Source organism: Columba livia, chromosome 1, assembly GCF_036013475.1.
Source record: "Columba livia isolate bColLiv1 breed racing homer chromosome 1, bColLiv1.pat.W.v2, whole genome shotgun sequence".
In the NCBI taxonomy this organism is placed as follows: Eukaryota; Metazoa; Chordata; class Aves; order Columbiformes; family Columbidae; genus Columba; species Columba livia.
This window is the reverse complement of record NC_088602.1, coordinates 66,167,386-66,186,949: the sequence shown is the minus strand read 5'-3', so window position 1 is coordinate 66,186,949 and position 19,564 is coordinate 66,167,386. Positions and strand designations below refer to the sequence as shown.

General features: G+C 37.9%; 1 protein-coding gene across 3 annotated transcripts in view; it reads left to right on the top strand.

Annotated features, from left to right (window-relative positions):
* Positions 1-19,564, top strand: part of LOC110361080 (opsin-3) — a 96,517-nt gene that overhangs the window by 28,992 nt on the left and 47,961 nt on the right. For all 3 annotated transcript variants that reach the window (XM_021292080.2, XM_065060106.1, XM_021292078.2), the window contains one exon: positions 1,862-2,187. In XM_021292080.2, coding sequence (XP_021147755.2) covers positions 1,862-2,187 — 326 coding nt within the window. The remainder of the gene's footprint in view (positions 1-1,861; positions 2,188-19,564) is intronic.

Genomic DNA, 19,564 nt, shown 5'->3' with positions numbered 1-19,564 from the left:
GCAGATAAAAACTGGAAAGAGGCCATACTAAGGAAGTGAAGACAAACACGTGTGGGTTGGAAGTGAGAAGAGATTCTTTGTTCTTGAGCTAGTAATTCAGAATCAGTTATTTTTTTTATATATATTGAGACGTGTTTAATGCAGGAATTAGGGCCAAGGGCTTTCAAGAGCTGTGTTGTGTAGGAAAAGAAATCAGATGAGGAATGATTAGAAAGTCTGTACTGCCTCTAAAGTAGTCTAGCCTTAAAACAGATTTAACATTATACTCTTAAACTGTACCATTCAGCTGTAAGTGTATCTGCTTTTTAGGTCTGTATACCCAGTAGTATACAGAAAATAATATAGTAGGCTTTTGTAACGAGAAAGATGATTTCTTCACCAAAAGTTGCCCTCTCTTCACACTTTTTTGCCTTCTCTTCCCCTGAGAAACAGAGCATCCTATTGCAGTACACAGTGCTTGCATTGCCCCTGGGTCCTTTGCCATATACGACTCTGCACAAAGTGACTGCAAATTGTCAGGATGGCAAAGATAGGAAATGAGTCACTGAATTTTAGGGGAAAGTGAAGCAAAATGTTATGCCTAGGGAAAATATCCTACTGTGCCCTGCATGTGTGCGTTGGGGGGTGGGGTGTTTTGCCCAGATACAGGATAGGCTAGTGCTATACCCAGGGGAGTCTCTGACTCACCTTCGTTCCATGCCTGGGAAGGAGCTGGAGGAGAAGCTGAGTGTTAAATGGGGAAAAATGGATTATGGCTGTGGCTTCCCCTGAAGATCACTTTTTCTATCAACAGAATTGCTGGAAGTACATACCACTCAAACCAGAGAATTTTGGCAAGGTATATCTCAATGTTACTGTATAGTTGGCTGTTAGTAATGGCAAGGATTAAGAAAAAATATCCTGGAAAGAGCTGGACTGGCATAGGTCTATTAATGTTTTTCATCTTACAGGACCAGAAGGGTCTAGAAACCACAGGAAAAGATGGTGTTAATTTTTTTCCAAGAAGTTCCTTCTGTCCTAACTCCTGGGAAATTATACCCAGTTTTCTGTTACCAAGAGCTGTAAGGAAGCTGCAAGGAGAACAAAAACATAGGAAATAGCGAAAATCTTCCTTTGGGTCATGACTAAGAACCTGCCATTCAAATCCATAAAGATTTTAGAGGGGGTTGGGACCCTGAACTTTGAAAAAGACGGTGGAAATGTCCTACAACCCAGGTTTTTGAATGTTCCACTGGAAGATATAACTGGTCTCTGGCACCTAGGGCTCAATATTAACCAAAATAACTTAACTTGATTATGTGATGTTTATGTAAATAAAATTATGACCTACACAGTCATGTTGAGGGTTATCTGTTGATTCCAAATATGAGTGATCAGAACAGAGGTTATATATAGCTGATGGCGCAGAAGTGCAAAAACTTATTTCATTTTGGGGCTCCCAGTCTTGAATATAAAGCTTTTTACATGTATACAAGTCAATAAAATATTTGAAAAAGCTCATGAATATTGAAAATTGAATGTTTTTAGCAAGGGAATCTTTCAACATTTTATTAGTTTATGTAGAAAATGTATTTCCTCTGGGTTATACTAAGACAGCTAAATCTGAAAACCTGCCTGAAGAGGAATAGCTCCCAAGTATTAAAATCTTCAGTATAAGATAAATACAAGTTAAATGAAATTTGACATAGTGGACAGAGCAACCAGCTCCAGTGAGGATTTGAGCACAAATAATAATGGAAATAGTTTTCACTGTTCCTTCCAATAATGTAATAACCCGAAAAGCATATTTTTTCTTGGGTTTTAAAATTAATACCATGCAAAATAATGAAAGTATCCTTTTCAATTTCTTGGTTCATTGCAGGCATTGTGTCTCTGATCTCCCTGGCTGTCCTGTCCTATGAACGCTACAGCACCCTCACCCTGTGCAACAAGCGCAACGATGACTACCAGAAGGCATTGCTGGCAGTCAGCGGTTCATGGATTTATTCCCTGCTCTGGACTGTGCCACCTCTGATCGGTTGGAGCAGTTACGGGATAGAAGGTGCGGGTACAAGCTGTTCAGTACGCTGGTCCTCTGAGTCAGCTGAGTCCATATCCTATATCATCTGTCTCTTCATATTCTGCTTGGTCATCCCTGTGATGATGATGATGTACTGCTACGGTCGCCTCCTTTATGCTGTTAAACAGGTAAGTCGCTATCAATAGTGCGAGCTGCTCTGAGACATATGTCGTGTTTCTCTTCTATTGAGTTTGGAAGCACTGATGATAGAGAGAAAAACAACAAAGCAGAAGGAAATTGAAAAGACCACAGAAAGCCTCAAGGAAGGGGCAGGAGATCTTCACTAAGCTTTTTATACTCCTGAAGCTCCAGTCAAAACAACCAGATAACATTCATATAGATACTGACTTTGTGGCTTGGAAATACTGTGTTCTAGGAAAAACAGCATATCTAGGTGAAGGCTGTGTTTGTAATGGAGCCAATACGTACTTATGTATAAACAAGACGTATTTACTGGTCTATAAGTAAGACATCTGTGCAAACATTTCTTCCTGTTTTGGATTGTAACAGTTTAATAATTTCTGCTTCTTAATCTGTGGACACCTAAACCTATAGTAATGCAATTCCACTGCAATTCACAGAATTATCCCATGGATCAGCTTCTCATTGTAATTCCAAGACTCAGTTTCCTTAAATACTACTAGTACCACTACTACTATGACTGCTACTATGCCAATACTTCTCCGACTGGTTTAAGGGGCACTGTAGCTACTGGTATTCCAAAATGAATGTTCCAAAAGACCCGCCAGAGGGTGTGGTGTAGTGAAGTTTGAGTACTCTTGGCAAAGTAGTGAAAGGTTTTAATGATGAATAATGAAAAACAAATGAGTATATGAGTGTTCTCTAAAAACCAATTCTCTAAAGTGTTCAGATGAATTAACTATAGGTGTTAAATGGGAGGAAAAAAAAAAAAAAAATCAGTAAACCCCTGAATAGAGGCTCTCATACAGAATTACAGTGGACATAGTTTACTTTTGATTAGTCATAAGGATTTAGGGTTGTGCCTTTTACATGATGTGTCAAAATTTTCAGAACACTTGGAGCCCAAATAGGAAATCTTTACATGGTTGAGTGCTGAGAAGGCCAGTAAAATCCCTTTGATGGATCACACATTCGTACTTCTCTTGATACTGTGCAACAATAACATGGAAAAAAATTCTCTTGATTGTAAGCCATTAAAGTGAAGTTGCAGATGATACCTGGACACTGGGCAGCAGTAGCTTTTACTGTCACCTTAAAGAAAGGCGCAAGATTTTGGAACATGTGCTACTACTAATATGCAGTATTAGTCATACTAATATGCTACTAATATGTTTCTTCTTTCCTTCAGCTCTCACTGTCATTCCTGACACCAGACATCGTCCACAAAATACAGATACTTGTATGCATGAAGCTTCTGTAGCATGTGTTTTAGGTTCTAGTTCTAAATCTAGATGTTTGTTACTCTATTCACCTTTCCTATTTAATTCATTTATATTAATAATACTACACTGATATGCCCGGTGGGTCTCAAGATGTTGTGGCAAGTATGCTGAGGGAACAAAGTATGATAGAAAAGATATGTGTCATCTATAGCGATTTTGTATTTAGACATGGAGACTGGGTAGACTGGGTGTAAAACTAGGTTGATTGATTAATTTACTATCTAGAGAAAAAAAGGGGAAAAGGAATAGCATTTTCCAGAGTCCTCTTCCTTCTGTTCTCTGTGCACTTTTGAAAGTGATCAGGAAGCCTCTGGGATGCTGAGCTCAGAGAGCCTCAAGAAATTTTGTAAATGGTAGAACTGAAAAAGAATCAAACCTGATCTTGTATAACCTGTTGGAGGGCAGGTCTTAGGGACCTAATGCTTCTTAAATGCAGAGGAACTCCAATGAGAGTTCGATCATATCTCCTCTCTAAAGTTTTTACGGCTTAGGGTCATCACAGCTGCCCAAGCATTTATGAAGTCTTCAATAGCTAATCCCTAAATGTTTGCACAAAACATCTAATGCTTCCCCAGTGTTTGTAAAAGATTTCCTTGGTAAACTACATTTCAGCAGAAAGAATCTCTATCAGAAAACTCATCAGTCGTCAGCTTTCTGTGATGTATACACTACCAGTACTGTAATCCTGAAACCCTACATTTTATAAATTTCCTGTGACATATATGTAAATTTCCAAAAACCATATCATGACTCAGTCACTGAAATACAGACTGTTTTTCCTTCAGTCTGAGGGCCTCTAACTATTCAGTAATAAACAGAGTAGATTATGAAATGCTGAAGCATGCCATGTTTCAAACTGGAGGAAGAGATGAGCAATACACAAATAAAAGTATAGTAGTTCTTACATAAAGCTACAAAGAGTAGGTAGGGTAACACAAAAAATAGTTAAGAGAGATTACTACATCTATTGTAATGCTGTTACTTTCTGTGGGCAAAAAATTCATTATCTTGCAATATTCTGGCCTCATAGATTAAAGTCCTTCTTTGACCCTCGGTGTAATGCAATAGAAAAAATGTGGGAGTATTGCAAATGTTAAGTGCATTATCCCAGCTTCAGATGCCTGGTAAATTTTCTAAAATATGCATTTCATTTTTTTTACAAGATACACACAAGTTTTTATGTTAGATGATTATAACATTATTGGTATTGCACCCTGAGATCAAGAGTGAAGAAGTTATGCTGTTATTAATACTGAAATGTAAATTAATCGAGGCGGAAGAAATATCTTAATAGATTTGGGATAGTTAATGCAAAAATTGGCACAGTGCCTGCATTTTCTCTGCAGGGACAGTAATAATAGGTCTGCTTTTCTCTTTTTCTTTTGTAAATTTAGTCAGAGGCTGTAGCATTCTGTCATTAAAGGCGTTGATAGATCCTATGAAGTCATCTGCAATCTGTATAATGGTAAAAGGCGCAAGGATTTCACTAATACATGTTTTAGAAAAGATTGTCTTTTCGAGGAATTACAACTCAATAGCATCCCTGTATGAATAATTTTAACAGCAAATGCCATTAAACAGTATTACAACATGACTGTACTGCTACTTGAGAACTCTTGCCTTTTATCAAGCTCAAAGACACTTAGGAATTGCTCAAGCTATTTTCTTTAAAGGTATGGGTTATTTTCCACAGTGGCTTAACCTGGACAGTTGAGTTTGGTTCTGCAGATGGCCTTTGCTGCCATCCTTGTGCAATAGACTTGGAGGAGCCAAGCTCAGCCTGGCCCAAGAGGTGGAGTGGGTTGAACAATTCCCAGGGAAATGTTAGCTCTGAATAGTGAGAGCATTTCAGAGGTGCAAAGCAAATGAATGCTCAAAATGGAGAGCTGAAGAAAACCTGTGGTTTCAGAAGCTGTTAGATAACTTCATGGTGCATCAGATTTTAAGACATCGTGAAACACAAATATTTTATGAGACTTGTCTTCCCTCTGAGTCTATACTTCCACTGATCTTGTTTCCTGTTTTTAAGAAACCTGTTCTTCAATTCCTGCAGATGATAAAATTCAGTTTCTTCTTTAAGTTTTCCTTTAGATATGATGCATCTGATACCTGTAAGTAGAAAAGGGCAAAGTTTTCTCCCTCACAAAATATTACTCACATATATTTAATTCATGCACATTCTACAGAACAAAGGAAGGAAACTGAGAATGGTTTGTTTCTCCTAGTGTTTTTTTCCAGTTTTTGGCTTATGATGCTTCTCTATGACTCTACCATTGTGTTCCCTCTGGAAAAATGTTCTTTATGAAGTCAGTGTCAGTTTACACTTTGAAAAGCTGGCTCAGAAATGTGGAATTACAGAGATTAACATTGCGATCACTGTAGCACAGAAGGCACAACATGATTAAAATCCTTCTCTGAGGGGCCCAGAGAACTTATATAAATCAGCCTAATGAAAATTAGTAAAACTTTTAAAGATCTCTTCAGTCTGCATTATCTCCCAACTGCACATAAAAATCCTGCCCAAGGACAAGAAGAATCCCAGAGCATTGTTTCAAGACAAGTTTTCAGATTGGTTTTGTGGAGACTCTCATCTTGCCTGATCCCATTGCCAGTCTTTTTTCATTGAAAACTGTGCTTGAACCAAACTCAGCAGCTCCTTATGGAATGTAGCGATGACATGGAAAATAATAAAAAGGGTTGTAAGCGGATCACAAAGACTTAAACACATAGTATAAAGCACATCTAACCACACAATTCTTGCTCAGTGCACCAGACCATGTTTTAAAGTGGCCAAAGGGGTCAGTGGTCACATTGTCTCATGGGGTTCTGGAGTAGATGGTCTTGTGACCTGACCTGATAGCACTACTGTGTTGGGGTTTTTTTGTTTGTGTGGGGTTTTTGTTTTTGTTTGGGTTTTTGTTTTGGTCTGTTTGTTTGTTTGTTGTTTTGTGTGGGTGGTGTTTTTGTTTTTGTTTTTTTTACTTTGAGAATAGAGAGGAAAATGTAGAGATTAAAAACATTTATTACATTCTTTCATGTAATTGCCCCAGTTCTACTTTGACTCTGTTTTTTGACAAACAAACAAGAAAAAATTATTCAGTGAAAATTTTAGGACTGGGCCGTACAAGATAGAAATTGACCTTACCAGTCCTCCACCCTGTGTTCATCTACTAATTCCTCATAAACTGCCAGTTTAAGCAGGGATTCAGATGTGCACTCGGGGAATGGAATGACCTGACAGTTTCCCTTTACAGCAGCTTTTGTAGTTTCTTTTGGAAAGTGCCACATAATTTCTGACTTCTGTGTATCATGGGAGAACCAGATCATGTTTTTTTATCCCATTCCCTGAAACTTTCTGAGTCTTGACACCTTGTAGGGGAATGGGAACAATCTGCATTACGCAGCAGGGAACTTCCAAGTGCTTTCTCTTTTACTCCTCTTACAGACTTCAAATTACCAAATTTATTGGAGGAGCACTGATTCTGTCTCTTTTTTATGAAGAAATGTCCCAGAGAGAAATTGTGACTATGTTATAAACCTGAATAATTTTGAATTCTGCGTAGTGAGATTTTGACTCCAGTATATTTTTTGAAGCATTGGATATAAAGGACAGTGATGGTTTGAAATGTCCTATGCCCACAAAGAAAGACTGAGAGAAAAAGGAAAAAAGAGATGTAGATTTTTATGACATCTGATTCCTTAATCCTGCTTTATGTCTGTAATATTTGGAACAGTTAAAAATATCTGTAAAAGTAATGATTGCATCGCTGTTCAGGAAACGATTATAAAGTAGAAGAATCACTCCTGTGACTGCTTCCAGTTCTCCACCTCATTTGGAAACAGTTGTTTGTCAGAAGACAACATATTAGGGCAGAATGGTCAATGATTTAAACTGAAAAAAAATAATCTTTGCATAATACAAAGAGTAGGATGGAAAAGCAATAATTGTTCCATCTTCCCTTTATATGCTTCATGTGTCTATTTATAGAGAAATGTGATTTTCTGAAACTTAATCTTTGACGGTACTGAAGTTATGATTTATGTTGAGAAAATGGATAAAACTATTATATACCATTAACTCTATCTTCTAAAAGCCCTAAATAAAAATAATGTTGTAGTTATAGACATTCCTTTAGAAGCAAATCTCAAAATCATTCTAGTTATTTAATGAAACAAAGAAGTCCTAAGAAATGTAATTCAGGTAAGATGATGTAGACCTGGTCCTTTGGTTCCTGTAGCTCATTCCTTTCAAATGTGATTAAGTACATTTACGATTTGACTTCATTTCAAATATGTTTGATCTTAACTGCATCTATGCTCAGACAGTCAGCTATACTTACTAGACAACCATATCTTCTTATTTTTTTACTCTATGTTAATAATTTTTTTTTTCTTTCTTTTGGATTTTCTTGTATACTTTGTCTCCTAGCTTCGGGTAGTATAGAGGAAGAATTATAAATAACTTTGCCTTTCCTTTTTAAACCTTGCCATAAAGATATAATAATTACATATAATTCACAAGCAAAAAGAGATTCAATTTGCATATGAATGGATAGATGTTTTCTGCCACATCATCATTAAGATATGGGAACTTAATTGAAATTTAAGTCTAATGTTAGGCTGAGAGAATTGGAATAAATCTTAGTAAAATGTAATGAAGGGAATCTGCTGGATCAGATGTTACAAAGTACTGTAATCAGATAGCTTATAACCAGCATCATCAAGAAAATAATAAAAATCAATATTTCCAAGTTTTCTGCACAGCCTTCAACTGGTCATGATATAAAATACAAGCATAACATAATTATTGAAAAAAATCTGCAGCATTTTGACACTGAATTTTGGCATTCATTTCACTTTTGTAGACAATTTTCAGATGTCAGCATTTCATATTTCAGACGGATCTATCATTACTATTCAAGGATATTACTATGAAGCAAACACTGATTACTCCTATTAGTTGTGGTTTTTGGTGGCGTTTTGTTTTGTTCTTGTTTTATCAAATGAGAAACCTGCTGGAATCAAAAGTTGTTTTGATTAGCTCAGTGGAAGATTCACGAGCACGTTTCATTTTTAAAGAGTTAAATTATTCTTGTACTCTTTCACAAGTATTAGGATTTGCCCAGAAGGTGAAAAGATTGTTATGCAGCTATCATGAAGGCACTGTAAATGTAGCATTGATTTTTGGGGTTCACTGGTTTCAACTGTAAAAAGATTTCAGTTTTGTGCACTACATTAATACCTCTTTTTATTGAAGGAGTCTGTGCCAAGGGCACAAAACCTGGTGTTATCGGTAACAGTGGAGAAAAATGTGAAATCCTGAGAAATAAAGGAGCTAGCTAGCATTTTTTTATTTGTGTATAGCTGCAAGGCTTGTAATTTCAGTTTCTCAGCTTTTAGGAGAGTAAAGATATGCCGAGTCAATCCAATGCAAAATACCTTTCAAAGTATTGAGAAACTTTAGCTGCCATCTGATCTTGCGTAGACATATGTCTAGCTCATGGGTGATGGGTAGTCCACTCAGGGTTGTTCTCTATATTTCTAATGAAAAAGTGTTGATTGACAGTTGAAGGACATGTGACCAAATTAGTCTTTATTTTTTTGAGGTCTGAGCATGCTGGAAGGGAAATGGGCATGAGAAAAGATTATGATCTTCTTTCCCCTGTGCTTGCACAAGCATAAATCATTAGTTAATTGTTCGTATTTTGAGGAGAAGCAGTAATACAATGTTGGCATAAATCAGGCACTGTACAAATTCATTGTAAATCAAGTTAATGGCTGGTCAGAAAATAGGATTTCATGGGGTTTGCTATTTTTCATTCTTTAGATAAACTAGGGATGAAATAAGCCTGTCACAATCTTTAACAACAAGCTAATAGAACTTTAAGATCTGATGCTTTAATCTGGATGCATTATGTCCATAAAGAATAGGCCATGGTCTCACAAGTCTTTCAGCTTACAGTAAATGGTGTACATCAATACTGAGCACTCACGATGTCTCAGTTCAGGGGAGTGGTTTAGTAAAGGTTTTTCCTGGTAAGTAAATGCATAAGATTTTTTGTTTGCTCATCAGCTACAAAACCAGAAAGGTTAAATGTAGAGTAGGGTGTTGCAGGGTAAAAAATGTGGTTTTGTGTATTTACATGGCAGCACTGATAACCGAGCCACACTTACTGAGTCTCCTGTAGTTGAACTCCACTTAAGAGATTAAGTTGTGACCACAAGCAGAATGCCTAGCAGAAGACTTGGTAGAAAATAAATTGTCCTACAAGTAGCTCTGTGACATTGTCCCCCAGAGAAACACTTCCAAGGGTGTATCTGCAGAGGCACGCTGCTGTGCAGTGAGAAAAGAACAAATGTGCAATGCCCAAGGGCTTCCTTATCTGATGACCACCACACTCTTGCTATCACATTAACCATGCCATTGTGTGAGCATCCTTATGCCAGTCTCCAGCCAGTGCTGTCCAGGTGGGAAGGGTCTTGGTTCACTGCACATAAACCATAATGCATATTGGTGAAGCCTTCAGTCACAGTCCAAAGTGTAGTTCTGCTTTTTTTCTGGTGAAAGAAAGAAGGTTAACAAGGGTATTTGCTTTACTTTTTCCACCCTTATTCCACCTCCACATTGGTCTTGTATTACTTGCAACTGCAAGATTTGGCCAGGGATGTTTGTAATAGCTATTGCCATTCACTAGTTCCTTGGTTTAGCCCCCTTTCCACTGCTGAAAATCCTGAGAGCTCAAGACACAGTGCCTGACACCATATACATTGGCAATAATAGAGTGAAAAAGTTTTACCTGAGAAGTCAATCGGGTAGTGAAGGACTATGGCATGCTAGTATGACATGACAAATGCACATGCTACAGGGATATGAAATGGATTAAAATGATGATTATGTGCTTAGAGAGTGAAAATCAAAAGCATGTAAAGGATGAAAGGTAAACACATGAAATCTAGAACAAACGTAGTTTCAAAGTTTCTAATCCATAGTTTCATTAGTTTCTAATCCCACCAGCTAGGTAGGATTTTTTGGCTAGCTCGGTTGAATAACTTTCACATCTGCATGAGAACCTTTGCATGAACATGCATTCAAGGTTTATGACCAGAGAAATGTCAGGCTTTTATTATCTTAATAGTATGAATGTATTAAACTAAATAAAGTTATGAGATTGATAATATATTTTACCACAGTTAAAATAAGCTAAAATTTAGATTTCCTAGCTACTTGGTACTAAAGCTGTTCCACAAAAAATACACGAGGAAGCCCAGTTCATCCCTGTCTTACATTCCACTGTTTCCTGATCCTTTATCTTCTGATTAACCTGACTAAACCTAAGGTGGCCTAACCTACTTGTAATAGATGCCCATTTTGCTAAAATACTACTTATATCCTAATATTGCATCACCTACTATATCTTGTATTTTTTTTCTTGGTGAATATTGTACCTTGCTAAAGAGTTAGACTTAAATGGTACATGTATGCTTCCTGTATGAAACCTACATTTATTTTCAGTGGGGGCAAACCCAGGTCTAATATGAATATAATTGATTAAAGCATAGAATCATTTAGGTCAGAAAAGACCTTTAACATTGACTCCAACCGCAAACACTATCAAGTCCACCACTAAACCATGCCCCTAAGTGTTTACATCTTTTAAAAACCTCCAAGGATGGTGACTCAATCACTTCCCTGGGCAGCCTGTTCAAATGCCTGACAACCCTTTCCATGAAGAAATTTTTCCTAATATCCAATCTAAAACTCCCCTGGCACAACTCGAGTTCATTTCCTCTCGTCCTATCACTTGCTACTTGGGAGAAGAGATCAACCCCCTCCATGCTACAACCTCCTTTCAAGTAGTTGTAGACAGTGATAAGGTCTTGCCCCAACCTCCTTTTCTCCAGGCTAAACAGCTCCAGTTCCCTCAGCCGCTCCTTGTCAGACTTGTGCTCCAAGCTCCTCACCAGCTTCGTTGCCCTTGTCTGAACTTGCTCCAGTACCTCAGTGTCTTTCCTGTAGTGGGGGGCCCAAAACTGAACACAGGATTTGAGATGGGGTCTCACGAGGGCTGAGTACAGTGACACAATAACTTCTCTAGTCCTGTTGGCCACACTGTTTCTGATACAAACCAGGATGTTGCTGGCCTTTTGGCCACCTGGGCATACGCTGTCTCATGTTCAGCTGACTGTTGACCAACAGCCCCAGGTCATTTTCCGCCAGGCAGCTTTCCAGCCACTCTTCCCCAAGCCTGTAGCATTGCATGGGGTTGTTATGACTCAAATGAAGGACCCAGCACTTGGCTTTGTTGAACCTCATACAATTGGCCTCAGCCCAACGACCCAGCCAGTCCAGATCCCTCTGTATGGTCATCCTCCCCTCCAGCAGATCAATACTCCCACCCAACTTGGTATCATCTGCAAATTTGTAAAGGTGCACTCAGTCCCTCTGTCCAGATCATCAGTGAAAATATTGAACAGAACTGGCCCCAATACTGGGCCCTGGGGAACACCAGTCGTGACCAGCTGCCAACTGAATTTGGCTCCATTCACCACAACTCTTTGAGCCCAGCCACTCGGCCAGTTCTTTACCCAGTGAAAAGTATGCCCATTCAAGCCATGAGCTTCCAGTTTTTCCAGGAAAATGCTGTATGAAACAATATCAAAGGCTTTATTAAAGTCCAGGTAAATACCAACCATAGCCTTTCACTCATTCACTAAGCAAATATGACAGTTAAGTACAGCATTTAGGTAGTAATGCAAGGTTATGTTATCTTCATGATATATACTTTAATACCTGACATTTGGGTGAAGTGGGAAGCTTGTTCTTTCAAATCGTACGCACTCTAGAAGAAGAACAATTTTTTTTTTTTTTTTTCCTGTGGTTGTGTAGATTCTGCATGTTCAATATTGACATGTTTTACATGGACAGAAAACATCCTTAGCCTTGAAGCAAACCATACATGATGCTTATGTCCACACTACAGTGTCTGGCCTTGAGCACCCTCTGGACCTTACATAGTGTCCCTGTCACCCTGAAACATAGTAGTTCATATTTTCTTGGTTTTGCCCAGATTGAAGTGCCTGAAGTCATACGAGGGCTGCCTTCCAGCTCATTAGGGTTGTGAACTCTTACAGTGTGGAGCTGAGAGTCAGTGTACTGTGCCCTGATCTATATAGCAGAGGTGTTGATAAGTGCAAGTTTGCGCCACAAGTTGGAAGACCGTGGAGCCAAACCTGGTGCAGCCTTGTTCATGATGCCTACTGGGAGTTGTGACAGCAGCTTTCTGTCTTTCATATAATGTCTGAGGGCACCGTCTTAGAGAGCGCTGAGGTAAATCTTGCTGGGAAACTGAGTACGTCAACAGTTAAGGATGATGGTTTATCAGGGGCAAGAGCTTTGTCCCACTTCATGGAGTGGTTTTATTTAGTAGTAAAGTATTCATGCTTTTAAAAATATGTGCCTACTTCATGTCTTTCTTTGCCAGCAAGATCTGATTTTAATAGGTTTGCTAAGAAAATGGGAATTTTCTTCCTTGAAGGCAGATTCTTATATGAAAAAGTTCCATGTGTAAATGAGTCTCTAAGTTTCTTGCTTTCTTCCTTGACTTCAGACAGTTGTGGATATTACTTATAAATGGAGCTGGTTGGGAAAATAGACTTTTCGCAACCCATTGAGACTTTTGGTGGAGAGATTTCTTTCCTTGATTAAGAGGAAGGGAAAACGTTAGCATCACTATTTTTTACAGATCAGGAAATCAGCAGTGTTTTATTTTGACATAATTCTCCAATGAGACATTAGATATTAAAAATAAAATAATCTCATCTTGACACTGAAAGCACTCATGGTCCTGGTGCCCTTGTTCAGTAGTTGCTTAGCCAAAACGATGTGGAACAAAAGGGCCTGGAAATCCTTGGAGGTGATGAACTAAAATGCTTGTGAGAGCCAGTGTCCTGAAAAAAATAACTCTATGAGGTAACTAGGCACTAAATGCCCAAGCATTTTAGATCTCTGTCAGGGATATTGTCAAGGAACAAGAGAGAAGCCCATGGAAACTCGGGTACCACCAGAAATGTCTCAAATTTGCATGTTCCCATAGGATGTTTTCATTTTTGTGAATCAGTTTCCCAGTTGCAAAAATGTCACACTAGGAATAGTTTTGACCTTAACTGATTTGTTATTTGACTCTTTACAAATGAAAGACTTCTGTTGTTGCAGCACAGCCTGCTTACAAAATGCCATGAGGGTTTCTGTGGTTCTACCTAGAATTTTTTCCACCTTGTCCGTCATTGCCACTTATTCAATATGCATGATGTGATATGGTAATAAATGTGCAGCTCTCACATTCACATAATAGTTCATTTCCCTTGGGGTTTAACAAGGGTAAAGGTGCAAATACTGGTATTCAGCTTCTTAAGCTTCATCAGTATGGCAAAGAAGTATTGAAAAGTCACATTATTTCCACATTTCAGTTATGCTTTCTGTCACGTTCATACAGCCAATCCAAATCAGTATTATTACGGGGTTGGGTTTTTTTGGTTTATACTTGTTTTTTCTTTTGTTATTAAGATAAACAGCCAGGATAATTTATGGAATTCTTCCCCTTTACTAAATTATGTCTGCTTTGTGCACTGCTTGTATCTCTCTCACAGTTAGTCAGTGAAAATTAGCTTCTGTGTTCTGTATTAGGTTAAAACTGGGGTCATACTTCAATTTACAAGTATTTTACTATGCAGCTGGCTACAGTTATTTCAGTGAGCCTGATGGTAAAGTGAAGGCCACTGTCACAAGTGAAAAATGATGCCAGAAATAGGGCAAATAATATTTTAAACACAGGGACTTCTATTTCAGGCAGCATTTTATTAATCTGACTCAATGAAAATAAATTGGCAATCTTAAAACAATGAACAATCATCTCTGGCTTGAGGTAGAGTCATCTGAGCTTACAATGAAGGGGTAATTGTTTGACTTTTAGTAGTACAACTGACATCTGCTAAGCAGCAAGATTAATCACAGCTGATTGTGTGCTAGGGCTGCCTTTGGGGTATATTCCAGACCTTCTGCTGCACTTAAGAGCGGTAATCTAAATTCAAACGGGATACCTGTCAACTAAACAGCTTCTCAGATAATAAAAGGCATGTAAGGTGTTTACTAGGCAGCCCTCAGTAGTATTGAACTGTTTTGTTTCTAGTCACATTTAGGTGGAAGAGGCATAACATTGCAGGAAGGCTGTAATGTCCATGTGATCTGGTAATATAACACTTCACCTGAAACTGTCCCAAGCACATGGAAAGAGAAATTTCAGTTTATCTGAGATCTTGCTACTTATATCTGACCTATTAAAGACTAAATAAAAAAAATCGATGTGCAGAGAAGTAGAAAAGAAAGTCATAAACATCATGTGCCTAAATTAAAGGAAAACAATTGAGCAAACATTCCTATGACGAATGGAACTTCCCCTACCTGGCAAACACTGAAGTATATGCATTTTTTATTCCTATTAGCAGTCCCATTGAACATGCTTAAAGGTTGATTATAAGTCCATAAAACACATACAAGCCATTGCCTTGCACAGAAAATAGAATGAGTATTGTTATTAGTTTCTGATCATATCTATCCCTAGATAAACATCAGCAGCACTCTGATGCCTTCAGTAGGAGCTGAGCCTTTAAAAACACCTATCTCTGGGAAAGTTCACTTACCTAATTCACCTGCATATTGCTTTCTAGTTTCTTTATTGGTTACTGTTTGCAAGCCCTTACTGAAAGCATTTAAAGGCCTTACCTGATACTTTTTCTCCCTCGCTTGCTGTGCAAGTTCAGGATATTAGTTTGGTGTAAATGTCAGGTTGAAAGAACTGCCTTTCACATTGTTTCAACCTGGCCTCTCTGCATCGATCTTTAAGCTCTTCATGAAGAAAATTTGTAACCATGGTTGGCAGTCTGGACCTGGCATTTTATTAATTGCATTCTACTCTTGGGAGCCTTTTCTTTTTGCATGTTTTCTTTCAGCCTCCAATAGTGAAAAAGCTCTTTTGCCCTCCTCATGCTTCTGTGCTCCAGAATGGTCAAGGCTCAGTAGGTGCTTAGTCATGTCAGCCTGGCACATTTTGGATTTTCTCAATATAAAACTAAATGGATTTGCTTTGAGCTTCATTGCTTGCTGAGTAAGTTCAGGATGTTAATTCAGTCTAAATGTCAAGTTAAAAGAAATACGATTCCAGCCTGCTGAATCATCTTGTTAACTCAGCGTACTTTTTACTCTGACCTTTCCTTAGAGAGGTACAGGTATTGCTCGATTAGTTTCAGTCTTTCCAGAAGAATGGTGGAATTTTATAAGACTACATCATCCTTTTCTCTCTGAGATGATAAAATTCACACTGGACAGGCTTCATGCTGTCTTTGACTGTATCCATCCCTACTTACTCATTGCACTTTGAATGATTCTTTTGTCACACAACTCAACAAATGAAAATTGTTGCTCAAAAGTGAGCTGAATTTGCAATATCCATATTTAATGAATACTTACATGAAGGGGCCTGGGCTTATCAGTGAATCATTGCTAGAGTACTTTGTATCTTGGTTGGACTTATGTTGGACCCCTTGAAATTGGAATTAGAAGGAAATCTAGAGAATTATTTTAAATACTTGTGTTGTTTTTCTTGCATGTAATTGTCAAAAACAACTTATCTAAAACAAAATTAGGCTGTAAAAGGATTTGTTTGTCATCTGTTAAACTGCCACTTCATTCTTACAGGATTTTAACCACCACACAAAAATTTTAAAATATGCTAAAGAGTAGCCATCACCTACCTTTAATTCATAAAAATCTGCTATGGCATCCTTATGTCTGTCCCCTAAGAGTACATGAGAGTGCATGGCAAATAACTCAAATGAACCACTACAGTGTGGTAGCAATTTTTTCTGCTTGGATACAAAATTCACAATCTGTATTGATTGTTTCCAGTTGCCACAGTATTGTGTTATTCTTCTTGTTCCCCTATAGCCCAAAAATAACCCAAAAATCTGTGCTACCTGCTGAAATAGTTTATAAAAGTGTTTCCCTTGGTACAGCAGCAGAGTAACAACAATATAGTAATATGCTCCTCCCCCTCCACAAACCAGAAAGAAATTTGAGGGAAAACCAATATTATTTAGAACTAAAGTTCCAATAAAGCTATCTTATTTACCAGTCATCGTCTAAGAGGTTACTTGAGTCTTTTTCTTACTAAAATTGTTTCTTTGTCCTAATAATGCTAATTTACATGCACTTGGAGCTGTCAAGTTTCAAAACAATGAGTAGTACCAAAGCCAATATAACATGATGAGCTATTGGTGTTTTTCACTGTTTTCTTCCAAAGTGAGCATGACTGTCAGAAACTGGTTACCTCATATGTTTTACTTTACATATGATTGCAGTTTGCAGATAAAATTGAAATTGAGTTTGCAAACTAACCAATTTTTGCAAAATTGCACATTTTACTTTTAACATGTAATGGATTTTTCTTTCCTATCAACACCATAATTCATTGTCAGTATACTTGACAATTGTGCTTCAGCACTATCTGTATCATGCTCTTTCTGCAGAGAAATGACAAGGATTTATCTAAGCATGGTGAAGTTAACACAGCTCATCACTTTTACAAATGCTTGGCTATTTCCTAGACATGCCAGTAGATCTCTAGCTGGGGTATTAGTGCTATAAAAATGCCGCTTTTTCCCTAAGTGATGCTGATGTCTCTATAGAAATCACTGACTTGTCTTAAAGTGAACTTGGTAAACTTTGTTTCAGTGAAGACCAGCGGTGGCCTGTTGCAAAGTAAACTACAAATATTCTGTAAGTACAACTATCTTGGATGAATGCTCTGTGCTTTAGGGAATTTTAACAATTGCCTGGCATTCATAGGCTTATTAGCTGCCTAATCTCATGTTCAAGGTAGTTACACAAAAATATCTCTGAGAGGAAAAATCTTTCAGAAGTGTGTTTTCGTCTGCCCTCTTCATTATGCGCATGCACAATGAATTGTGGCTTCTGACACATAATTGCTGTTCACAGCATAAAGGTAAAAAACGTCATTCTAGGAAAAAAAAATAAGTATATATAGATAGTGAAGTAAAATATGAAGTCAGGAGTGTCTCTTCCACATAAAATGACAGATGTAGCATCTGCTATTCTGCAATATAAGTAGATTATGGAAGTGGATTCATCTTAAAGATCCAGAAAAATCTTAGACACTAATAGCTGAATGTTTCATAATCTCTAGCTTAACTTTTTCATTTGGATATAAGGCAAAATGTGCAACAAGAACTTTGTTCTCTGTGCTGAATGCTGTACGCAGTTCCCCTGATGGTTCCCCTGGAGCATAGGGGAGCCCAATCAGTTGTCCCTCACCCTGGTATTTTGCTCTTGACAGTGACTATGGCAGATGTTGTCTAGGGAGTATGTGCAAACCTGGTCCCACCCTGCAGCCCATTCCCTCAGGTTTCCCCAGTGTCCACTAACATATATATTTGGTCTAATACCTCTTGCATTTTAACCTCAAATAAATCTGAGTCCTTTAATATATATACCACAAAGAATTCACGGGATCTTCCAAACATCTTTGGCAGTTGTCATGGTTTAACTTCAGATGGAAAATAAGCACCATGCAACCACTTGCTCGCTCCCCACAGATGGGATGGGGGAGAGAATCAGAAGAGTAAGAGTGAGAAAAAATTGGGTTGAGAGAAATACAGTTTAATAGGTAAAGCAAAAGCTGTACATGCAAGCAGAGCAAAACAAGGGATTAATTTACTACTTCCCATGAGCAAGCAGGTGTTCAGCCATCACCAGGAAAGCCAGGCTCCATCACGCGTAATGGTCACTTGGGAAGACAAACAACGTCACTCCAAATGTCACGCCCTTCCTTCTTCTTCCCCCAGATTTACATACTGAGCAGGACATCATGTGGTATGGAATATCTCTTTGGCCAGTTGAGGTCAGCTGTTCCAGCTGTGCCTTCTCCCAGCTTCTAGGTCTGTCAGATGCTTTCAACATTTTGATTACCAATTTGGATGATGAGGAAGGAATCTATGTCTAAAACTGTCAGTGAACATCAGGATTGGTCAAGACAAGTGCGGAGTTTTGCTGAGATGGGAGAAATCATATAGGGTGGATAAACACATTTTGGGAATGAGTATGGTCTGAAGAATCTAATTGGAATAGGGAGTCACAAACAATTTATGAGTTTGAGAACAAGATAGCTTTGCAAACAGAATAGATCTTATGGTGGGACAGGTGAGCAGAGGTGTGGAGCACCTGACCTTGGGTGTGCTCTGTTCTATGTGCTGGTTTTGTTAAATCAAGATAAGAAAATATTGAGAACAGACATGTGAAAAGTTTTCCAATATAAAAATACTGCTACTCAAGAAAAGCATTTGTGATTAATTAGGCTTACACACCCTTACACTAATGGAAAGACAAAAGGAAAGAGTTTCTACAAAAGAAAATTTAGATCAGATGCTACTAAAGATTTGTAAGGATTTGAGTACTGAAATCAGAGCAGGTTGTTCAGGGATATGAAATATCTTTCTATTAGGCAGTAACTCTCAGGCTTGAGGAATACTTACCCCGCATTAGAGTATGTACTGGGGAGTGGGGGGATGAAAGACACCACCGGTTCTCTTAAAAATCCTTCCAGTCCTCTAGCTGTATGATTTTAAATGTGTTAAAATTCATATTATTCTCAACATTTATTTACAAATATTATAAAACAAATTCATCAAGGTAACAGGAAATTTGCAATACTAGGGTAGTTTACAGTAATATGAAAATGAAATAGTAAGAAAACAAATAAATTCAGTCCTTTACCTCCATCAGCTGCTATTTATTTAAATGTACATCTGACAAAGTAAAACAAACTTTAAGAATGCCAGATTTTTGAACGTATAACAACAGCTATAGCCCCAAATTTTGCAGGAGCTGTTTCCGTCACATTTGGTATTTGTTTTCAGTTAGTTAGTGAATACTATAAGACGTGTTTATTATACTTTGTGATGCATATTTCAGTGTTTCTGTTCCAAAAGAAAAGACATTTTCTTTTATTTC